Source organism: Lepidochelys kempii, chromosome 17 (assembly GCF_965140285.1).
Source record: "Lepidochelys kempii isolate rLepKem1 chromosome 17, rLepKem1.hap1, whole genome shotgun sequence".
Lineage (NCBI taxonomy): Eukaryota > Metazoa > Chordata > Testudines > Cheloniidae > Lepidochelys > Lepidochelys kempii.
This window is the reverse complement of record NC_136396.1, coordinates 1,073,850-1,096,285: the sequence shown is the minus strand read 5'-3', so window position 1 is coordinate 1,096,285 and position 22,436 is coordinate 1,073,850. Positions and strand designations below refer to the sequence as shown.

General features: G+C 47.5%; 1 protein-coding gene across 6 annotated transcripts in view; it reads left to right on the top strand.

The window, feature by feature from the left end:
• The window catches only part of SMG6 (SMG6 nonsense mediated mRNA decay factor), a 165,353-nt gene that overhangs the window by 12,451 nt on the left and 130,466 nt on the right, over positions 1-22,436 (top strand). For 5 of the 6 annotated variants that reach the window (XM_073315350.2, XM_073315355.2, XM_073315352.2 and 2 more), the window contains exons 5-8: positions 309-415; positions 1,706-1,784; positions 3,368-3,478; positions 5,412-5,624. In XM_073315350.2, coding sequence (XP_073171451.1) covers positions 309-415; positions 1,706-1,784; positions 3,368-3,478; positions 5,412-5,624 — 510 coding nt within the window. The remainder of the gene's footprint in view (positions 1-308; positions 416-1,705; positions 1,785-3,367; positions 3,479-5,411; positions 5,625-22,436) is intronic. The other variant, XM_073315354.2, reaches the window with a different exon arrangement.

Genomic DNA, 22,436 nt, shown 5'->3' with positions numbered 1-22,436 from the left:
GCCCTGATAGGCAGTCTCAGCAGAGAGCCCAAGGCCTGAATGAGCCATGGAGTCTGCACTCCCCTGACTCCTCCAGGGCGTTTATGGGAGGGGAGATGGGAGTGGGTAGGGGAGCTTTGCTGTTGCTGCACATGCTGAACATGTGCCATGAGAAAATAAGTGTTTCTTGCAGCGCCTTTCAGAAGAACTCCAGCTAAACAGCAACCCCCGTCTCTCTGGTGGCACGTGGAGTCCTTGTGTGCTGCACGCCTACAGATGAGCAATGGCCGCAGAGTTTCCATAGCATGTATTGAATGTTTCTTTTCAAGGTGAAGTACGCACTGATCAGTGCCCAGAGGTGTATGATTTGCCAAGGGGACATTTGCAGGTACAGGGAGCAAGCGAACGACACAGCAAACTATGGGAAAGCACGCAGGTACCGTACCCTCCCCCTCAGCCCTAAGCAGAGTTCTTACCGTACTTAGCTACACGGGCATCACCTCATTTCACATCCAGTTATGCCTGTGGCCAATGCAGACCTTCCATGCTTCCCATTTGATTACTGTCCAACAAGATTAAAGGATGCAGTAAATGTTGGACAGACTAATCTGCCACCCTAAGAAGCATGCTTGTTTGGCTGATGGATTCTGCCCCCCGTCAGGGAGTGTTAATGTGGAAGCTGTGCTGTGCTGCGCTCTGAAGTCATGGCGGTGCAGTCTGTGTGGCTGGCTTGTTTTCTGCTGAACTCCTGCTGACGGCTTCTCACCAGTGGAGGTTCTCACATTATTCATGTGTTCTGGCTGCAGCATGACTTGGTGGCACCTGTTGCCTCTTGTCACTCTATTTTTGCTTGTGATAAATTCCCTCTTCTGATCAGGGCTGTAGGCAAGGCAAAGCCCAGTGTGCGCAGCAGATAATGTGGCATTGACAGTGAGGAGCAAAGGGAATAGAGCCCTAAAGCATAGCAGGGCTTGTCTATAAGGGACAATATGCAGAGCAGGGGAACTAGCTTAGCCACTGCAGGTTTCTGACTTTTTTGGAAACTTTCTGCCTGGTGTTCTTGTGGAACTCTTCTGCATGGGGTGAGGGAGGGAGGGGACTAGGAGGCTCACCGCCATATGACCAGCCCTCTCCCTGGGTCAGAGGCATGGGGAATAGACTGGTGTGTACTGATGAACAGATACACCCGCTAGGGAATATAAAATAAAGGGCAAACTACCATTCAGGCCAGGCCCTTTCGTCCGGGGTAGCTTTACCATCACAAAAGGATTCAAAACGAATAAAACAATGCAAAACACGTGGTCCCAGCCAGCAGAGCCCTTTTCAGCTTCCACTGGGTAGCCTTACCTGGCTCCCTCCTATCCTCCTGCTGGGTGCCCTGGGAGACACTTCCCTCATCTTCTTCAGAGCGAGCAAGGAGCATTCCTTGCCCTAATCTGCAGCAGGCAGTCACACGATACTTCATCTGGTGGCCCTTCTCCACTGTGTGCCCGTCGGGAGACTACAGCTCTCAAAGGGGCTTACCAGGGCTGTAGCAGAGGTGCTGGCTGCACATGCGCTCACAGGCCCTTGCCACCTGGGCAGAGGGCCGGGCCAGCCCTCCTTGGATGTGCCAGTGATGAAAGGGGCCCCAAATGAAGGGAAGGATTCTTTGTGTTGTTAATAATGGTCTGGGTCTCTGCAGTTTCTTGCCAGTCACCTACTGTGTGTCTCTCTCCCCACGCAGTTGGTATCTGAAGGCTCAGCACATTGCCCCCAAAAATGGCCGTCCGTACAATCAGTTGGCTCTGCTGGCTATCTACACGGTAAGAGCGTCTCTGGGCGTGTGGGACTAGAAGCGGTGTGGCCTCTTGGCTGATAGTGGACGTCCTTCCTGGGGAGGTGGCTGTATGTGCGGGAGCACCTGCACCATGCTTTTCACCAAATGATGGGGCTGTGCTATGAATGATGAGGGCACCATAGGCCATGTAGTCAGATATGGGCAGCAGGAGCTCTAGTCTTTGGGCCTGGGGTAGTTACAGCTCAGTTGCATGCTTTGTTTTCAGAGTTTATAGTGTAAGTCTGAATTTGGTGCCCATAGTCGTAACCAAAGTAACCTTTCTAGCCACATGTGCAACATTTCTGTACCCTGCAAGGGTCTGCTAGAGTTTAGTGTGTGAAGGGGGCTGGCTGGCTACCCTTTGTGCTGCCTGATTCCACCCCTGAGGACACAGTCCCTGTCCTAGTGAGCTCACATTCTAAACAGTCCTGTCCTGAACCAGGTGGCTGTGGGCTGGGGAAAGACACAGGGCAGCGTGTTCATTGGGGATGTTAGCATGTAGTTTTTTAGGGCTGCAGTTGGGGTAGCTTTTGCCAGTGAGGCGATTCTGCTGTCTGGTTTGTTAAACATTCTGGGAAGGGAGGCCTTTGGGAAAAGTGTATTTGATGGCAGACAGTGGAAGTGTCAGGCCAGAGTGTAGGGATCGGTGACCAAACATCTGCTGAAATGCATGAGCTCTGAAAGATGCCATGTTAAAACAGAATAGTTGAAAATTGCGTCCTGTGTCACACAGAGCAGGGTTCGGAGATGTATTTCCCTGACAACTGCTGATGGACCACCCTGACTCCTGGAGCGGCGTGCAGAGCCACTGAGTTCTCTGCTTTGCTCCGGGTGTCTGTATGGCTGTCAATTTTCAGGAGAAACTCTACATCCTGAGTGGGTCTTGGCAGGTTCAAAGCCTTTTGGGGCACCCTTTAGTAATAACCCACCTAAATAGCCCTGATCCCCGCTGCAGTAAAGAAGATGCTGAGAGGAAGGATAGTCCAGTAGTTAGGGCATTAGTTTGGGGCTTGGAGTCTTGGGTTCAGTTCCCAGCTCCATCCCAGAATTTCTGTGTGACCCTGGGCAAGTCCGTTAGTCTCTCTAGGCCTTGGTTTATAAGATGTGTAGAAGATCATTTCCCTACTTCACAGGGGGGCGGAGAGGATTGTGAGGTGCTTAGATACAGTGGTAATGGAGGGGAAAGCAAATCCCATAGACAGACTTGCAGTTTGAGGGACAGAGTGAGGTTGGGACTTTCAGCCGATACTCTCTATGGTCACCAACTAAACTGGCCCATTTCAGTGCCAGGTTCACTGGGCCTGTGGCCTGATGTTTTACCTGCACTCCCCAAGGTGCACGGAGGCTTGGACTTGGCGCTGGTGGCTGCAGGTAAATGTGTTCTCCTGGGGGAGTCCAAGGCCCCGTGGCATCTGGGATGTGCTTTAGAAGCAGGACGTGGCTGCTCTGTTTTTAGCTGTGAATGACAATCTGCACTTGTGGGTGTGCCAAGAGGTACAGGGTGACAGGTGGCCTGGGGTTGCATGCTCCAGAGTGATGTGGGACATGTCTCTGGTTGTGTTTCTGCAGAGGAGGAAACTGGATGCTGTGTACTATTACATGCGCAGCCTGGCTGCCAGCAACCCCATCCTCACAGCCAAGGAGAGTCTCATGAGCCTGTTTGAAGAGACAAAACGCAAGGTGAGTCTTGGTGCGGGGCTGCCTGATGCTGCTCCCTCCTTGTTGGTGCCTCCTGCCATGTCCTGGAGCTGGGCTGGCTGACACTGCAGGTGCTTCCTGCCAAGTGCTAGGGGTGTATTGCTCTTGCACTGGGGCATGCTGAAGATGCTCTAATGGATTGGTAACTGCTTAAAAGATAGGAAACAAAGGGTAGGTATAAATGGTCAGTTCTCAGAATAGGGAGAGGTAAATAGTGGTGTCCCCCAGGGATCTGTACTGGGACCAGTCCTATTCAACATATTATTCATAAATGATCTGGAAAAAGGGGTAAACAGTGAGGTGGCAAAATTTGCAGATGATACAAAATTACTTAAGACTGAAAAGGATCTCTCAAAACTGGGTGACTGGGCAACAAAATGGCAGATAAAATTTAATGTTGATAAATGCAAAATAATGCACATTGAAAAGCATAATCCCAACTACACATATAAAATGATGGGGTCTAAATGAGCTGTTATCACTCAAGAAAAAGATCTTGGAGTCATTTTGGATAGTTCTCTGAAAACATCCACTCAATGTGCAGCGGCCGTCAAAAAAGCGAACAGAATGCGAGGAATAATTAAGAAAGGGATAGATAATAGAACAGAAAACATCATGTTGCCTCTGTATAAATCCATGATACGCCCACATCTTGAATACTGTGTGCAGATGTGGTTGCCCCATCTCAAAAAAAGATATATTGGAATTGGAAAAGGTTCAGAAAAGGGCAACTAAAATGGTTAGGGGTATGGAACAGCTTCTGTATGAGGAGAGATTAATAAGACTGGGACTTTTCAGCTTGGAAAAGAGATGGCTAAGGGGAGATATGATTGAGGTCTATAAAATTATGATTGGTGTAGAGAAAATAGATAAGGAAGTGTTGTTTACTATTCATAACACAAGAACTAGGGGTCACCAAATGAAATTAATAGGCAGCAGGTTTAAAACAACTAAAAGCAAGTATTTCTTCACAAAATGCACAGAGAATGTTGTGAAGGCCAAGACCATAACAGGGTACAAAAAAGAACTAGATAAATTCATAGAGGATAGGTCCATCAATGGCTATTAGCCAGGATGGGCAGGGATGGTGACCCTAGCCTCTGTTTGCCAGAAGCTGGGAATGAGTGACAGGGGATGGATCACTTGATGATGACCTGTTCTGTTCATTCCCTCTGGGGCACCTGGGACTGGCCACTGTTGGTAGACAGGATACTGGGCTAGATGGACCTTTGGTCTGACCCAGTAGGGCCATTCTTATGTTCTTGTGATTGGTGGGGGGTTGACAAATGGCTATTGGGTCTGGATTTGACTCTTGCATAGTTCTGAGAAAGGGTGGAAAGTAGACTCAGCTGCCAAAGTGAAGCTTCTTTTCCTGTTTCTCTCCAAAGAGCGGTGAGTGCTTCAAGAGATCACTGATAAGCTCTGGGGCTTTTTCATCTCTGGGTCACTGGTTAAAGGGCATCTTAGCTAAGCAGGGACTGAAAGTTGTTCCAGTTCCTAGTGAGACAGGGATCCACCTCATCACAGTCACCACCAAACTACTTGGCATGCTCGTTGGTGGGTTTATCAAATAAGTCAAGTAAGTGTTCAGATGGGCCAGGAGACTGAGCTCCTCTCCTCTCCTCTCCTCAGAGGTGGACGCTCCGGATCAGAGGTGTGACAGGTTGGCTGTGTAGGTGTTTTGTGGCTAGATAAAGTCTTTCAAACTCCGGGGCACTCAATCTAGCATCTTTCACCAGAGCTGAGGTTACTAAACACCAGCAGTCAAACAATAGAGTAGGCAGCTGCTGTGCTTTGCAAGCTGGGGAAACAGCTGGCTTCTGACAGATTCTTTTCCCGGTAAATGAAATGACAACTTACTTTTCCTGAGCCATGATCCCTGAGGTTTCTGAATCTGTGTCTCTTGTCTGCACAGGCTGAGCAGATGGAACAGAAGCAGCATCAGGTGCTGGAACTGAGCCCTAGCCGATGGGGGACGGGCAAGAAGTCCACATTCCGACAAGTTGGAGATGACGCCACTCGGCTGGAGATCTGGATTCATCCCTCCCACCCCCGCTGCTCCCATGGTCATGAATCCGGCAGGGAATCTGAGCAGGACAATGGTCTTGGGAACCTCAGCCCTAGTGATGTGAGTACTGTGGAACACTGCTGTTGACTTTGGTGTCATACGTTTGGAATGTAGTTGAATGACACTGCATCTGTTTTGCTTTCTTGTTGCTAAATATTCCAGTGTTTTGACTTCTCTTATGCCAGCAGTGCCCGGGTCAAGCTAAGGAGCTGGTGACCTTGTGCTTTTTGTGTTTAAGGCATGTGGTTATCATCTATTCTTTGGTAACGTCATGTTGCTGTTCCTGGAATTGTAAAGAGACAGATGGAAGAGGCAGCAAAAAAATTCCATTGAGAGGCTTTAATTTAAGTGACACAAAGCGATGGGAAATGGGGAGGTCGGCAGCTGAGGAGCTATGGTTTGCTGGGGATCCTCCAGCCTTTGGGACTTTTCCTGGAAATGGGACATTTTCCCTAGAGCCACCTGGTCGGAGTTGTGCTCAGGGAGGGTGAAAGCCAGGGATTTATCTTCTGTTGTAGGTGTAGTATGAGTGTTGTTTATTGTGCTGGAAGCCAGATACTTTCATTTCCTCCTGCAAAGGAAAGAATAAACCAAAGGCATCTCTCATAGGTCCCATCTGTGTCCCTAGCAAGGGCGAGTCTGAATGAACTCGATTAGTCAGATATGGCCCATGAATGTGTAAGTTGAACAAGCCAATTGTTAGGAGGACACCTGCTTGGAGCTTTGCCTTTCTCTAGGAATGCAAACATTTTCTTGGCATATCTTGCATGCAGGAGACCTTGCATAAGAACTCTGAGCAGCCTCTCTGGAGACAGCTGCTAGGGGGATACCTGACTGGGGGTGGGAGACACGCTCTTCACACAGGGCAGGTCCAACAGCTCCTCAAAGATTGTTTCATTGTTAGAACTGGTTTGTTGTCTTCAGCTGCACTAAGAATACTGAAGCCTCGTTCTGTTTATGGCGTTGCTATGCCCTTGCTGAAATGCAGCTCTCTGGCAATGTCAGCACAGATTGGGGGCCTGTTTTTCTTATTAGTCTTGGATTGATGCATGTGCTTGACACACAAGGCCTGGGAATGGCTTTTCCCACCCCACTGCATTAGTGAAGGCCTGTGTTCTCTGTTGCTGCCAGAGATACAGAAGTGAAAGTGAGGAGCGCTAAGAAATGAACATCTTACACCGGGATCAGTGTATGAAGCTCTTCTATTTTTGTTCCTTCATTCTTTCCTCTGTGTTGTCATTCTCATTCGTGTTTTCCCGCATAGTGACTAAAAGGGGGTTGAGGAGTGCTCTGTCTTGCCACTGTGTGGTGCTGTTTCTCCTCCTAATGAGGTTGTGCCAAGCACAGAGGAGAGTGAGGCAATGCTAACCAAAGAGACCCTCAGCCCTTGATCACATGAAGCTCAAGTTCACTGGAGGGACCGGGAGGCAACTGCTGTCCTAGGGGAACATGTGCCAGGATTTTGGATGCTCTCTTATAGACTAATCTAAACTGTTTCGTTGCCTTCCCCACCAGCTTTAGCACTCGGCAAGGTCAGAGCTAAGCAGTGCTCTCTCCTCTGTGCTGACTCTGGTGCGCTTGGGACCATGCATACCTGAGGCACCATACTTCACCACATGCTCCCAATCTGTGGGGAAGCGAGATAGGGAGAGGGCAAAGCCCCCTCACTCCAGGATTGTGTGTGATACTGTAAAATAGCTGTTCTGTTATATATGGCTCAGGGAATTGGGAAAGAGATTCCGATTCCTGAGCCTTTCTCGTCTAGGTGCTACTTCAAATCCAGTCCAAGGCAATGGTGACTGAAAAGGGTTATCCTGAGTCTGTTCCCTGGTATCCTGTTGACTGCATCATAAAGCCCCCACCGTTGGACCCTTGTTGGCATATTCAGCTGAGAGGCCACATACTGAGTGTTTGTTCTGTGGACAGAGGCCGTCATCCCCAGGAAATGCATGCTAGCACGGACATGTGTTCTGTATGTTGTTATTGAGCAGGGGACTCTGCTCAGCTTTGCACTCCCTCCATGTGTGCGTTGGGCCAGTCACTTCCCTCTCTGTGCCTTCCTTTCCCATTCTGTAGAATGGGGATAGTGACTCCAGCCTTAGAGGGGGCTGGCCATCAGGTTAGTAAAGCCCTTTGGCTGAGACCGTGAGATGAAAAAGGCTGGAGAAGGACAAATTACTGGGCTGATTATCGTCATCACCAAGAAGAGTGAAGTGCAAAGTCCTGTAATTTGCCTGTAGCGCCGTATAAATGGCTAGTTAGAGGTTTGGTGTGGTTTCTTCTGCCAGTTTACCACATCGTATCTTCCAGGGGGCAGCAGAGCTCAGCAAATGCAACCCTCTTCCTTCTGAGGTATCCTGGCTCTGGCTCCTTTCTCTGTTGGCATGGAGGCCTGGATGCTGAGGGCAGCCTGTTGCCTCGGGCTAGATCACAGAGGGCCAAAGCCGTTCCTGGGTTATAATACTGCTTTTTCGTTTGAGGGGCTTTTTTTGTGCATGCAGTCTTTTGGGGTTTAGCTCTCCTTTTCTTTCTTTCTCCAGCTGCACTGAAGTCTCCTGGAAATGTGTAGCATTGACACTCTACACCAGGGGTTCTCAAACTGGGGGTCAGGACCCCTCAGAGGGTTGCGAGGTTATTACATGGGGGGTTGCAAGCTGTCAGCCTCCACCCCAAACCCTGCTTTGCCTCCAGCATTTATAATGGTGTTAAATATATAAAAAAATGTTTTTAATTTATTGGGGAGTCGCACTCAGAGGCTTGCTATGTGAAAGGAGTCACCAGCACAAAAGTTTGAGAACCACTGCTCTAGCCTTTGCTGAGCTGGTGCACTGGCCTCCTGATGGCTGGATTGCCATGGCATGTTCCTACTCAGGGAAGCAAGAAAGTGGCTGAGCCAATGACCAGCTCCATTGGTTTTTAGGTTTTTTACAGCTGAGTAGTGCAAAGTGAGCCCAAGAGCTGGGTCCCTGCTTCCTGGCTGCACTTGCCTTGTGTGTGTGTCTGGGTTTGAAATGGGATAGTTGGTGGGTGACGCTTGGTGAGCACACATGAGCCAGTGGAGCAAACCGTCCAAGTTCTCTCAATTCCTTGAGAAAGTGTTAATGTTACTCAGAGTCAGAGATTTTAATCACCCCTGTCAGGAAGTGCAGAGTTAAGGTTCCCACAGTGGCCTTGTCTTTTGGTTATGCATCGTAGTAGACTGTTCCTCACATTATCATGCAACATGCTCCATAGGTGCAACTAAAGTTAGAGCAGAGAGGCATTGTAATAATTAAATAATACTTTGTCCTTCTCTGGAGGTCTTGAGTGCTTTACAACCAGTGATGAATTAAGCCTTCTATACCCTTTCTGAGGTAGGACAGTATCATACAGCAATGAAAAGTTTAGGCCACACAGAGAGCCTGTGGCAAAGCTAAGACCAGAACTCAGGTCTCCTGATTCCCTGTCCTGTGCTCTAGCCACAAGACTTTTCTGTTCCCTGGACAATACTAGTTATTTCTTGATTAATGTGTCCCTTACCCAGTCTTGTAGACCCTTGTAATGATAGGCCCTTTTGCAGTAGCACATAAATGCAATGGGGCAAAGTTACAGTTACAGTGGGACTATTAGAACTGGAGTTCAAAGCTCATTGCAAGCAGCTCTTCACACAAGCCTTCCTCCTCAGCAGCAGCAACTGAAAGGACAAATCAGCTGCATTTCTGCAAACAAGCAATAGAATGCCACCAGCAGCTGCATAAAGGAGTGAGGAGAGCAGATGCCTTCTTACAGACTAAATGTAGTGGGGTTCTTACTTTTCTATTCAGGGCCAAGATACTAAGGTAATGGGCACATTGGAAATACCTATGGAGGGTCTTAATTTTTGGTGATTCATGTCTCAGCCTTAACGCTACATTAACATAGCTCGTTGTGCATAATGTCCTTGATTTTGCTGTTGATTCTCTAAATGACTATGATGGGTGTGAGTGCTAGTGGTGAGAGTGAGAAGGGTGTGTGACAGAGCTGGGTGAGGTGGCGAGGACTGCGCTGCGTGTCAGATCTATAGGCGATACCTCTCTGTGCGGTGCCCTCACAGTCACCGACAGTTTGACTGGAGACGGGCTCTGGGCCCTTCTAGCCTCCCGGCCTTTCGCCAAGTCTCCCTTGTACTGGACTGGATTGGAAAATCTTCTTGTTGTTAGGTGATCAGAGAAATGCTGGTCTGAAGCTGGAAATGCAATGTCACCCCTTTGTTCTTGCAAGGCAGTTGAGATCAGATGGGTAGTCCCTGCACTCCCTCCTGAAACCATGTCTGAGTTCTTCTGGCTCATGGAGCTTGCCAGACCATGCTTGTCTCTCTGTGGCTCTCTTCATAGCTGGGTACAAGTTGTTTCTGTTTGTGTCAGGATATCTTTGACCATTTTCATCTTCCCTCATTCACCAGCTCTTCCTTTCTGAATGATTCTCTTCTACCCACTGCTTGTTTAATCCTCCCTTCACCATGGTGTCTAGACACCAGATGCATCCTTGCAACCATAACAGTAATCAAAGGTGGGAGGAGGCACTTCCCGTGACTCTGGCTGTCTGTTTGTCCAGGAGCACTGAAGAGTCCTGTAGGTTGCCTGGGCTGCATGCTGCTTTCATCGTAGGGCAGATGCCCTCAGCAGAGAGCAAGGTCACTTTCCCAGTCAGCTCCTCTGGGTTTCACATCCGTTTTCCCTGGGTTCTATTTGCTGTTTCTTCTCCATGTGCTTGTTCCTCTTGGGTGACTGTGCTGACTGGGGCGGCAGGGGAATGGCTGGTTTCCTTGTCTGTTTGATTTCAGCCTAAAGTCTGTTTCGAGTCTGGGGTTCTGTGGCTGGTGATGAGATTTCGTAGAGAACTAGAATAAAATCTCCTCTCAGCCTAGTTGAATAGCTTTGCAGTGCTCCTCTGCCCCGGATCACTCTGCTTCACTCTCCCCTGCCAGCATGACTGAGCTGCTCTTGCCTGTGTATCAATCCCACCCATCCAGTCCACGCTCACACTGGGATTGCACTGCTCTCTCTGGGACCGTTTTGTGTTTCTGGGGTGCTTGGCACCGTATTAGCCAAGAACACATCTTTGCACATACAGCTATACCACAGAGAAGTACTCCTTGCCTAGTGAAGTCGTTGTGTGTTACATCTGCAGTGTTTCCTGTAGCTCTTTTCCTCTCTGTATAATTAGAAATAAGCGACAGACAAAAGTTGAAATGGTGTGTTGTTAAAATCCTGTACCGGCCCCTTCGCAGAGGCACCTGGGTGAGAGCGCCAGTAGGGAAATGCATCTTTTCTGACAGTTCATCAAACTAACGGGAACTTGTCTCCTCAGTCATAGTGCTCATGCTAGCGTGACTCTGTACCACCTGCACAGTTCCCAGAGGCTAAAGAACAATTAATGGGGAGGCCTGAGGTTCCGAAGCCACTAAAGAGAATGGTTAAATCATGGTGTTTTGGACAGAGGGGCTGAGCTTTGGGATGGCAGGAGGAGGGCAGCCCAGACAGCCATGTTCAAAATGGAAGCTGGCTGGGTGGCCCAGGGTTTTGGGGTCAGCACAAAGACAGGAGTTAAAGGAGGGGGCCATACTGCTGACTGTGCGGAAACAGTAGAGGCTGTCACTCTGAGGAGCAGAATGATCGTGGCTGAGAATTTAGGGCACCATAAGCACAATCTTCCCAGCTTTCTGATGCTGCTTCCGTAGGACTTTGGAGAGCGCCCTGGCATCTGGCTTAGGCTTCAAGCTATTCGTACATTTTCCTGTTACGTGCAGGGCTACGATGAGAGTCAGCCTGTTCTGGTTTTTACAAGAGCCTGCCTTGGGAAGAATAATACCTGCTGGCAGAAGTGCAAGGCTCCCTGTTTTACTGCCTCCTGGGGTCGGGTGGGGAGCCTAGGCAAAGAGTGACCCTTTTGTTTTGGGAGCTGAGATCTGGAGAGTAACTTGAAGCAGACATGGCTTCTATTTCCAGTTTAAACAGTGCAATCGGGAATTGAGGCACAAACCCTTTGATGTAGCAGGTTCTGTGCATTCTCCCCCTACTGTTCTCTTGGAGCACAGCTCTAAGAAAGGTGAGAGGTCGCCCAGTATGTATGCACTGGGAAACAGACAGGGTTGCACTCACCACTTGAGTGAATGCCCCAGAAACTGTTAGCTCAGGACTAACGCTTTTTAATCCTTATAGGATGTTCACCTGCAGCCTTGTGCTCCATCTCTACCCAAAAGCACTGAGAGTGGTGGGCAGGTCACCAGTTAATCCAGCCAAGCCCTGGCACTTACCTAATCGCCTGACAGCCACGGACCCTTGTGTTCATGTTGTTCGCTGAGGTGCTCCACAGAGGTGGAATGTTTGTCCCCCAATGTGGGGGGGCTCCTGGTTCTTTGACAGTGCATGAGCCAGTGCTGGGTCACAGTCCCCACAGCTCAGCACCAGGTCCAGCTGACCGCAGGGCCTTGTAGCAGCTCTAGAACATTTGAGTGGGAAGGGAGTCTCTGGTGGTTCAGGAAATCTATCTCCTTTGCATGTTGCTCTGAATATCTCCAGCAAGGGTGACTCCTGGCTGTGCAGTTGCCCAAACTATTGCTAGATTTATAATGTGCTCCCTAATATCTGACTTGGGAGCCCTTCAGTCGCCCATGCGTTGTGTTCTGCTTTAGCAGGAAAATAAAAGTAGGGCTCCCTGTCCTCCTTACTGCAGTACAATGAATTGTATCAACTGCGTTGTTGCATTACGCTCCAGAAGTGCTGCTCCAGTGAGGAAGGGAAGGGAAGAGATTTCTGTGGAGAGGATGCTAGGTCAGGGGTGGGCAAACTTTTTGGCCCAAGGGCCACATCAAGGGCCCCCTGTATGGAGGGCTGGGTAGGGAAGGCTGTGCCCCCTAAACAGCCTGGCCCCCACGCCCTATCCATCCCCACTGACTGACTGTCCCCCTCAGAACCTCCAACCCATCCAACCCCCACCAGCTCCTTGTCCCCTGACCGTCCTCTCCCGGCACCCCCTGCCTCTAACCGCCCCCCCCCGGAACCCCACCCACTATCCAATTCCCCCTGCTTCCTGTCCCCTGACTGCCCGCTGGGACCGCCTACTCAACTCCCTTCTCTGCCACCCACATGCACCACCGCTCCCTTCTCTGCCATCCGGGACCCCTACCCAACTCCCTCCTCTGCCACCCACATGCGCCACCGCTGCCACCCCCTTACCATGCCGCTCAGAGCATCAGGAGCTCACAGCCCCGCTGCCTGGACGGAGCCAGCTGCGCTGCCTGTGCGGCGGGGTAACTGTGGGGGAGGGGCCGGGGGTAACCTCACTGGCCAGGAGCTCAAGGGCCGGGCAGGACGGTCCCGCGGGCCGTAGTTTGCCCACCTCTGCGCTAGGTACTAGCAGGAGGCCAAAGGCAGCTTCCTAAAGTTTTTCCTCTCCCCTCCCCACTAGACCAGTGGCACACTCCTTGAATTCTCTTCCTTTGCCCCCAGTAGAGACCTGCTTCCTGATGTCTCTTCTCTCCCACCCCAAGCAGAGTCCTGTCTCCACCCCCACAGGTTTGCAGGAAGCTGTTGGGTTTTGGTTACTCACTTGTGGAGGTCAGGTCAAGGTCTGGGGTTTTTTTCCTTTGTGTTTAGGAAACGGTTTACAAACTATGTGTCAAGAGCTGGGGAGCAGGTCCAGTGCAGGTGGCGTGTGAAAGGGGCTTCTCAACCTGTTACTTGCTGGACTTGAGTTAGTTCTCTTCTCTGTCTCCCCACTGTAATTTTTCTCTTGGTTGGCAGTGTGAGCACCTCTGAGTGCATCCCCCAACCTGCAAACTCTCCACCTCCTAACGTGACCTCGGTCACCAAACCACCCTGGGCTTTATTTTTACTCGAGCCGTTTTGTTTCGAGCTGTGATGTTGGTTTCTTTCCTCTAACAGAGAGAGGCCTTCTCTCAGGAGGAAGCAGAGTGTGCCAGGCTGCAGTTGAGGCTGGTTAAACACTAAAACCACATTCCTAGCCTCTCTGGGCTTGAGACGTGACATAAGCCATGCAGCTAGCACTGGCTTCTGCTCCCTCTAGCCTGCCAGTTACACACCTTCCCAGGGTTGCACGGAACTCTCTTTTTTAGTTATGCTTTTTGTTTGACAATATTTGTATTTATTTTATTTATAATATTGAACTCCTGTCTCAGCTGCACGAGAGATCCCCCAGAATCAACGCCATTTCCCCAGGTCTGGGCTCTTGATTTCTTCCGTGGGCCTTCCCCAATGTGCTGCTGAGACCTGTCACAGCTCACCAGGCGTGATTACCAATATATCCTGTGCATGCATGTCAAGTGGAACCCACGTGTTGCCTTCCAAGCCACTTGACCTTTTGTCATTACCCAGAAAGTATGGGCTTATTTACCAGTAAGAATTTCCAGAAGTTGGTATCGATTTTTCAGACCATGTTGGTGGATTTTTTTTTTTTTAAATGTGAGGACCAAGGTAGGGACTAACACAGCTTGACGGGGAGAGATTGTGTAACGTGCTTTCCTTCCAGCTATGGGCATCTGATGTTAGTGGGTATCTGGAACATTACAGTGCCTCGGAAAGGTGCTTTTGTGAGTTGCTGTTCTTACATCCCCCGTGCTCAGAAAGGCTTGGATGAGTAAAGACCTTGCTAGACTTTACAAGCAAATGCCATCTTCCTGAAAGCCCTTTTCCCTGTGACTCACATCTGTCTTCATTTCTTTCCCATCATTGCTGAGTAGCCAGGGATTTGTGTGTGGCCAAATCCCCCTCCTTGTTCTAACCAGCCGCCTCCTGCTGCTACACGAGTCCATCCTTCCAGAGTGAATGTGCTGGTCTGGGCTCTGGAGGGGGGCATTGCTGAGGATGGAAGGAGGGAGTTTGCAGTTTAGGCCTAGCAATGGTAGTAATTGGCAGAGCCGCGAAAGGGACTCAAGGGCAGAGTGGTCTAAGTGGAGTGTCAGGAGAGTGTTTGGTAGATTTCCCAGAATGGGCAGGTGCTTGTAGGCTCAACAGTCCTTCTTATGATTTTTGTCATTGGTCTAAGAGCTTGTATACATGGTGCTTGCAAAGCACACAAGAGGAGTATGATTTGTAAAGCAGACTAATGTATTGCACTCTAACTGCCCCATGTAGATCCTGCTGGCGTGCTGTAACATAGGTATCCAGTTTGCGTTAACATAGTCCTGTTTCAGACCTTTTCAGCAGATAGGACAGACTGAAACCTGGTTTTCCAGAGACTTCGTCCTGACAGATTGTTTGAATCTCAGATGACACATATTCCAGTGCATGCTCCTTTGGTTTCACAGAGGCACCAGTCTTTGAATTGAATCTGCTCCACACCACACAGCTAATGTGCTGCTATCTGGACAAGTTCACATCCAAGGAAGAACTGAGCCTCACAGCTTGACCTCTCCTGACATCATCAGAATTATACGTCACAATGTTGTTGTTTTCTGAAGAGGTTCTTATCCTATTGCAGGAATGAGAGAGAGTCCTGTCTCCTGGGCTTTTCTCCCCTTCCTTCTTTGTGACACATAACAAGTGGGGTATAACCTAGGAGGGGAGACTCTGGCAGCCACCCCTTGAAAATGGCTTATCGGCCCCTTCACTTGATTGGCTTTCCTTGGAGATATCATAGAATCATAGGCTCGTAGGACTGGCAGGGACCTCGAGAGGAGTTCTAGTCCAGACCCCTGTGCTCAAGGCAGGACTAAGTATTTGGGGGGGAGGGTTAGCTCAGTGGTTTGAGCATTGGCCTGCTAAACCCAGGGTTGTGAGTTCAATCCTTGAGGGGGCCATTTAGAGATCTGGGGCAAAAATTGGGGATTCATCCTGCTTTGAGCAGGAGGCTGGACTAGATGACCTCCTGAGGTCCCTTCCAACCCTGGTATTCTATGATTAATCATCTTTGTTTTCTCCCAGTTAGAAGTTGGGTCATCAGGTGAAGAGCACCACATAGCAATGGTTCATCGTTCTAAGAAGTGCAGGTCCAGCACAGAGCTCACAAACAAACAGGTCAATCTATTGAGCTTATTATAGAGAAGGCTAAATGGCGATTTGGTCACAGTCTCTAAGAATGACACAGGGAGATGATGTCAGACTATAAAGGACTTTTTAATTGAGAAAAGGCATAACAAGATCCAACTGCTTGAAGCTAGAAACTTTCAAGCTGGAGATAAGGAGCACATTTTTAATAGTGACTGTAATTAACCTTTTGAACAGCTCAGCAGGGGTTGTGGTGGATTCTCCATCACTTGGATGCCTCTTTCTGATAGCTCTGCTCTAGCCCTACCACAGTCATGGGCATGGATGCAGGAACCTGGGTGAGGTTCCCTGGCCTGGGTTATTCTAAAGTTTAGATGAGATGATCACAATTATCCCTTCTGATTTTAAAATCTATTAAATATATCCCTCACTTGCTTCTCAGAATTAATGTTCTGTCAGTGATCATTTTTGTATCTCTGGAGTCTCTAAGTTACAGGAAGGGGAAAGCCTCCTCACTGCTTGTGAAAACCAGTGGGTTTAAATCGTGTTTGCTTAGTAGTGAGGTGTGAAATCTGTTGTGCTGTACCCTGCCTTCCACTTCAACATTAAACACACAGACTCTCCCTCACACCCTAGCACAAAGAATGGGCCTGCCTGGGTCACTTGTCTTGCTGATGCCAGTGCCTGCTGTTCCATCCCGTACTGCACAGCCACATGCAGCACCGAAGAGCAGAACACGTGTCCCAAACAACCTGCAGCACCAGCGCCAACTTGTAGAGAACTCTGCATTGAACGTTAACCTGACATCTTGTCTGAGGAGTATCTTTGGCATGTGTTACAGTGGCCAGTGCTGGGAAAGAGAAAATTCGGTACTGTAATGCACTTTTCGCTGATAAATATTGTACAGTGTATGTATTGGTCAGGTACATTTGGTTGTTCAGAACGGCAAGAGCCAGTGGAGTCTCCACTCACTGGTGTCATTTTACTAAAATGCTCTGTGTACAAAGTCCTTGCTCATTATCCTACCAGCCTTGCAATGGGACCTGGTGGTGCCCGGAGAAAGGGATTGGAAGGCTTGTCTGTTTCACTAGAGCTTCTCTAAGGGTTTCTGTTTCCTCTGCTGAGATGCTGACTCGTAATTTCTTATAACGATTAAACCTGCCGTAGAATCATAGCCAGTATCCCTCAGCCTCCTGCAGCGACAGAGCAGTGAGGGTGGGTCAGCGTGTCAATGTTCCCTTTGCCATAGGGAGTACAGGTGTGTGTCACAAGTCTGTGGTACTTCAGGGCTCTGGGCCTCTTTACAGTGGTACCACAAGCATCAGCAAATTGGATTTTACTTCTCTGGATAATTTCTTATCCCAAATAATCAAAGTTCTTTATCAACTCTGTGCATGCACATACATTTTTTGCACAGGAATCACTTGTACCAACACTGAAATGCGGCCAGTTCTGGGGTGGGACATGGAAGCTGCTAACGGCAAACAGCATTACAGAGTGACTTAGGACAGGAGGCGAAGGAGAGTTCTGTATCCATTTGATATTGTAGGAGAATTTAGTCAGAATATAATTACCCAGATGTTGGAATTTGGCCACAATGCTATGGTTAACGCATATATTCTTGCAAAAGTTTCCATGTCATCTTAAAGATTCCTTGGTTTTATATCTCCTGTGAAAAACAGCCCCTCTAAAAACACAGCACCCACCAGTACCTTGCTAGGGTTTCTGTAGGAAAAAGCACCTCCTTCTATTTGACCAGCACCACACCCTGCAGCTCCCTGGGTTTTCCAGGATTAGTAAGTTAACATTTGTATAGTGTTCTGAAGATACAAAGGGCTGTATAAATGTATTATTTTCATTAGCAGTCTCCCATTCAAACACTGTCCAGGTCTGACCCTGCTTAGTTTGGAGTTTAATGAGATCTCAGATTGGGTGTGCCTGGGAGGTGCTGCAGATTCGGTGTTGCTGTTGTAATGGACGAATGTGCCAGGTCTAGTAAAGGGGCAAAAATGGTGAAGAAGCCACCCCTGGAAGAGGGAATCTTATAGAGCATGATGGAAGGTCTGGCAGTGTGTCCCCTCAGCAGGCAGATGTATTCTCCCAGCTGTTGCCTGGCTGAAGGAACACTGAACCTTATTGCCCAAATTCATGAGCAAGGAAGCTGTGCCTCAGAAAGGACTGATGCCACTAGTGGCTGGTCACCAGTAAACCCACTAGTCACCAAGTGTATGGGACAGATGCGGTAGATGGTTTGGAGCTAAGCTGTGTAGTTTAGGGGTCTGCAGCCCAAGCCGCTCAGCACTGAGGACACCCTAGATCTAGGAGAGCTGCCTGCTGTGCTCACAGTCTCCTAGTGGATGTGATGTGTTCTCTTCATGCAGTCTTGCATCTGGTGTCTCTTGATTAATGGACCTGTCTCTTGCAGCCCATTTTGATTCTGACACTGCTTTCTGCTCCACAGAAGCTTTGCTGCTGTTGAGGAAAGTTTGCTGTACTTGATAAAGAACAGATACAGAATTTTAGTTCCAAACCTGAAGGAACAATTTTTAACTTGAAACAGTTTTTCCTTGGGAGTTGATGCGCCAGAATCCTTCCCTTATTTGGTGCCTTGTTCACAGCTGGGGCTGACACTCAGGTGCCAGAGCTCTGCACTCGTTCTGACTCCTTGCAGCAAGCCGGATGGATCTTTGCTCATGTAGAGAGCTGGATCCTCTGGTTCCCGCATCAGTTCTTGCCACTCCCTTTCTTGTGCACCTTGATGATGTTTCCTGGATTTGTGGCGCTGGGTCGGAGACACATTTTGAGATGTTTCTTGAGCAGCGCAAAGTCCCTTGAAATTTGTTCGTTTTCTCCCCTCTTCTGACTCGAGACTGTATTGAACCTTCACTTAAACTGTCTTACCAGCTCTAATTGAGACAAGGTGGGTGAGATAATGTTTTTATTGGACCAACTTCTGTTGGTGAAAGAGACAAGCTTGCGAGCTCCACACACCTGTCCTGCAGAAGAGCTTTGTGGTGCTCAAAAGTTCGTCTTGTTCACCAACAGATGTTGGTCCAATTAACAAATATTCCCTCACCCCCCTTGCCTCTACCAGCATTAGGCTGTCTGGCAGAGGTTCTGAGCGTCATCTGAGCATTCTCATTGTGCCATCTCTGTGATTTAAGCTGGCTTGTCTAGTATGTCTTTTATCTGCTCCTGGTTTCCTTAGCCCCTTGTCCAGCTGTTAACCAATGCAGATTCCTTCCATGCTACAAGTCCGGTTACTTGGTGATGCAATGTCTGAATGCTGCATGGACAGAAGTAGGCAGCTTTGTCTGGTGGTGTTGCCTCTTCCTGGGAGGGTTTAGTCTGTCTTCACATACTGACTCAAGAGAGCTGAAAGAGCTATTTTCAGCTTCAGGTACTAGCTGTGTGTGAGGTCTCCCCTCTTCTGCCTGACTAGGTGGTTTGGTTTTATAACTGGTATCTTCACTATATGCTCATAACTTCTTTGGACGCCAGTGTTTCTGGGATGCCCGCTACTGAACTGTCAAACCCCTGCTCCATGGTAGCATTCCCTGAAATGCTTCTAATTCCATCCATAGGGCCAGCCAGGCAGGCAGAACTGCAGGGTCTCAATGCGTGGCTGAAACAATTGTGTTTGGAGGAGGGATTTAGATTTATTAGGAAAGAGGAAAGGAGGAGCCTATGCAGGAAGGATGGGCTCCACCTAAACCAAAATGGAACCAGATTGCTGGCATGTAAGATTAAAAAGTTCATAGAGTTTTTAAACTGAGGCCTGGGGGGAAAGCCAACAGGTATGGCGGAGCACACGGTTTGGACAGATGCAGCCCTTAGGGGAGTATTTATTAAATGGGATATTTTGCGTCCTAGTGAGGAGGAAAGGAGAGAAGTTGATGAAGTACAGGTAGGAACTGAAGAGAAACTGTCAAATGAAAGAGTCCTGCTCAGTTACATCACATGTAAGGCAGACAACTAAATATTGACACATTTGAGAAATGCTTGTACACAATTGCAAGAAGCTTAAATTCTGAGATGGGAGAACTTGAGTACCTAGTATTAAATGCGGATGTTGTTATAATGGGCATTACTTGGTGGAGTGATGATAATCAGTAGGACACGATAATTCCAAGGTACAAAATATACAGGTATGACAGAATAGGTCACGCTGAGGGATTCGGAGGGGAATGGCATTACATGTGAAATAAAGCATAGAGTAGAACAGGGGTTCTCAGACTTTTGTGCTGGTGACCACTTTCACACAGCACGCCTCTGAGTGTGACCTCCTTTACACATTAAAACACACTTTACTATATTTAACGCCATTATAAATGCTGGAGGCAAAGCTGGGTTTGGGGTAGAGGCTGAGAGCTTGTGACCCTCCATGTAATAACCTTGTGACCCCCTGAGGAGTCCCGACCCCCAGTTTGAGGACCCCTGCAGTAGAACCTCAGAGTTACGAACACCAGACTTACAAACTGATTGATTAACCACGCACCTCATTTGGAACCAGAAGTATGCAATCAGGAAGGAGCAGAGACGGAAAAAAAAAAAAGCAAATATAATACAGTACTGTGTTAAATGTAAACTACTAAGAAAATAAAAGGAAAGTTTAAAAAAAAGATTTCACAAGGTAAGGAAACTGTTTCTGTGCTTGTTTCATTTAAATTAACATGGTTAAAAGCGGCATTTTTCTTCTTCTTAGTAACGTTTCAAAGCTGTATTAAGTCAATGTTCAATTGTAAACTTTTGAAAGAACAACCGTAATGTTTTGTTCAGAGTTAGGAACAACCACCATTCCTGAGATGTTCGTAACTCTGAGGTTTTACTGAATAGCAAAGATCTAAAATGTAAACAGTATCATAGAATCTCAGTGGATAGCAATTCCATGCTTGAATAATAAAGAGTATAGCAGTAGGAATATACTACTGACCACCTGGCCAGGATAGGGATGGTGATTGTGAAATGCTCAGGGAGATTAGGGAGGCTACAAAAAAACAGAAAACCCAGTAATAATAGGGGTTTTCAGTTATCCGCATATTGACTGGGAAGATGCCATCTCAGGATAGGATGCAGAGGTAAAATTTCTAGGCACCATTAATGACTGCTTCTTGGAGCAGCTAGTCTGGGAACCCACAAAAGGAGAGGCAGTTCTTGATTTAGGCCTCAGTGGGGCACAGGATCTGGTCCAAGAGGTGACTATAGCTGAACTACTCAGCAATAGTGACGATAAAGTAATTAAATTTAACATCCTTGTAGGGGAAAAATACCAAAGAAACCCACCACAGTAGCATTTAACTTCAAAAAGGGGAGCTACACAAAAATAAGGAGGCTAGTTAAATGGAAATTAAAAGGAACAGTCACAGGAGTGAAATGCCTGCAAGCTGCATGGAAACTCTTTAAGTACCATAATAGAGGTTCAAACTATATGTATACCCCACATAAAAAAAAAGGGGGCAGTAAGAAGATAAAAAAAAATTACCACCTAAACAACAGAGTAAAAGAGGGGGTTAGAAACAAAAAGTCATCTTTTAAAAATTGGAAGTCAGATACTACTGAGGAAAATAGAAAGGAACATAAACTCTGGCAAGGCAAATGTAAAAGTATAATTAGACAGGCCAAAAAAAGAAAGTGAAGAGCAATTAGCAAAAGACACAAAAACTAATGATAAATATTTTTTAAGTACATCAGAAGCAGGAAGTCTGCCAAACAATCAGTGGGACCATTGGACTATCGAGATGCTAAAGGAACACACAAGGAAGACCAGGCCGTTGCAGAGAAACTAAATTATTTCTTTGCATTGGTCCTCACTGTAGAGGATGTGAGGGAGATTCCCAAACCTGAGCCATTCTTTTTAGGTGACAAATCTGAGGAACTGTCCAAGATTGAGGTATCAGTAGAGGACGTTTTGGAACAAATTGATCAATTAAACAATAAGATGTCACCAGGACCACATGGTATCACCCAAGAGTTCTGAAGGAACTCAGATATAAAATTTCAGAACTCCTAACTGCAGTATGTAATATTTCGCTTAAATCAGCCTCTGTACCAGATTCCTGGCAGATAGCTAATGTAACACTGATTTTTTTTTTAAAGGCTCCAGAGGTGATCCTGGCAATTATAGGCTAGTTAGCCTAAATTCAGTACCAGGCAAATTGGTAGAAACTGTAGTAAAGAACAGAATTATCAGGCACATATATGAATATGATTTGTTGGGGGAAGAGTCAGCATGGCTTTTGTAAAGGGAAATCATACCTCACTACTCTATTAGAATTCTTTCAGGGTGTTAGCAAACATGTAGACACGAGTGATCCAGTGGATATAGTGTACTTGGACTTTCAGAAAGTCTTTGACTCACCAAACACTTAAGCAAAATAAGCAGTCATGGGATAAGAGGGTAGGTCCTGTCATGGATCAGTAACTGGTTAAAAGATGGGAAACAAAGAGTAGGAATAAACTGTCAGTTTTCACAGTGGAGAGAGGTAAATACTAGGATCCCCCAAAGATCTGTATTGGGACCTGTGCTGTTCAACATATTCATAAATGAGCTGGAAAAAAGGGTATAAGTAGTGACGTGGCGTAGATTGCAGACTACAAAATTACTCAAGCTAGTTAAGTCCAAAACTGACTGCAAAGAGTTACAAAGGGACCTCACAAAACTTGGCAACAAAATGGCAGATGAAATTTAATGTTGATAAATGCAAACTAATGCACATTGGAAAACATTATCCTAACCGTACATACCAAATGATAGGCTCTAAATTAGCTCTTACCAGCCAGGAAATAGATCTTGGAGTCACTGTGGAAGTTCTCTGAAAACATCTGCTACTACATGTGCAGCGGCCATCAAAAAAGCCAAGAGAATGTCAGGAACTCTTAAGAAAGGCACAGATAAGAAGACAGAAGC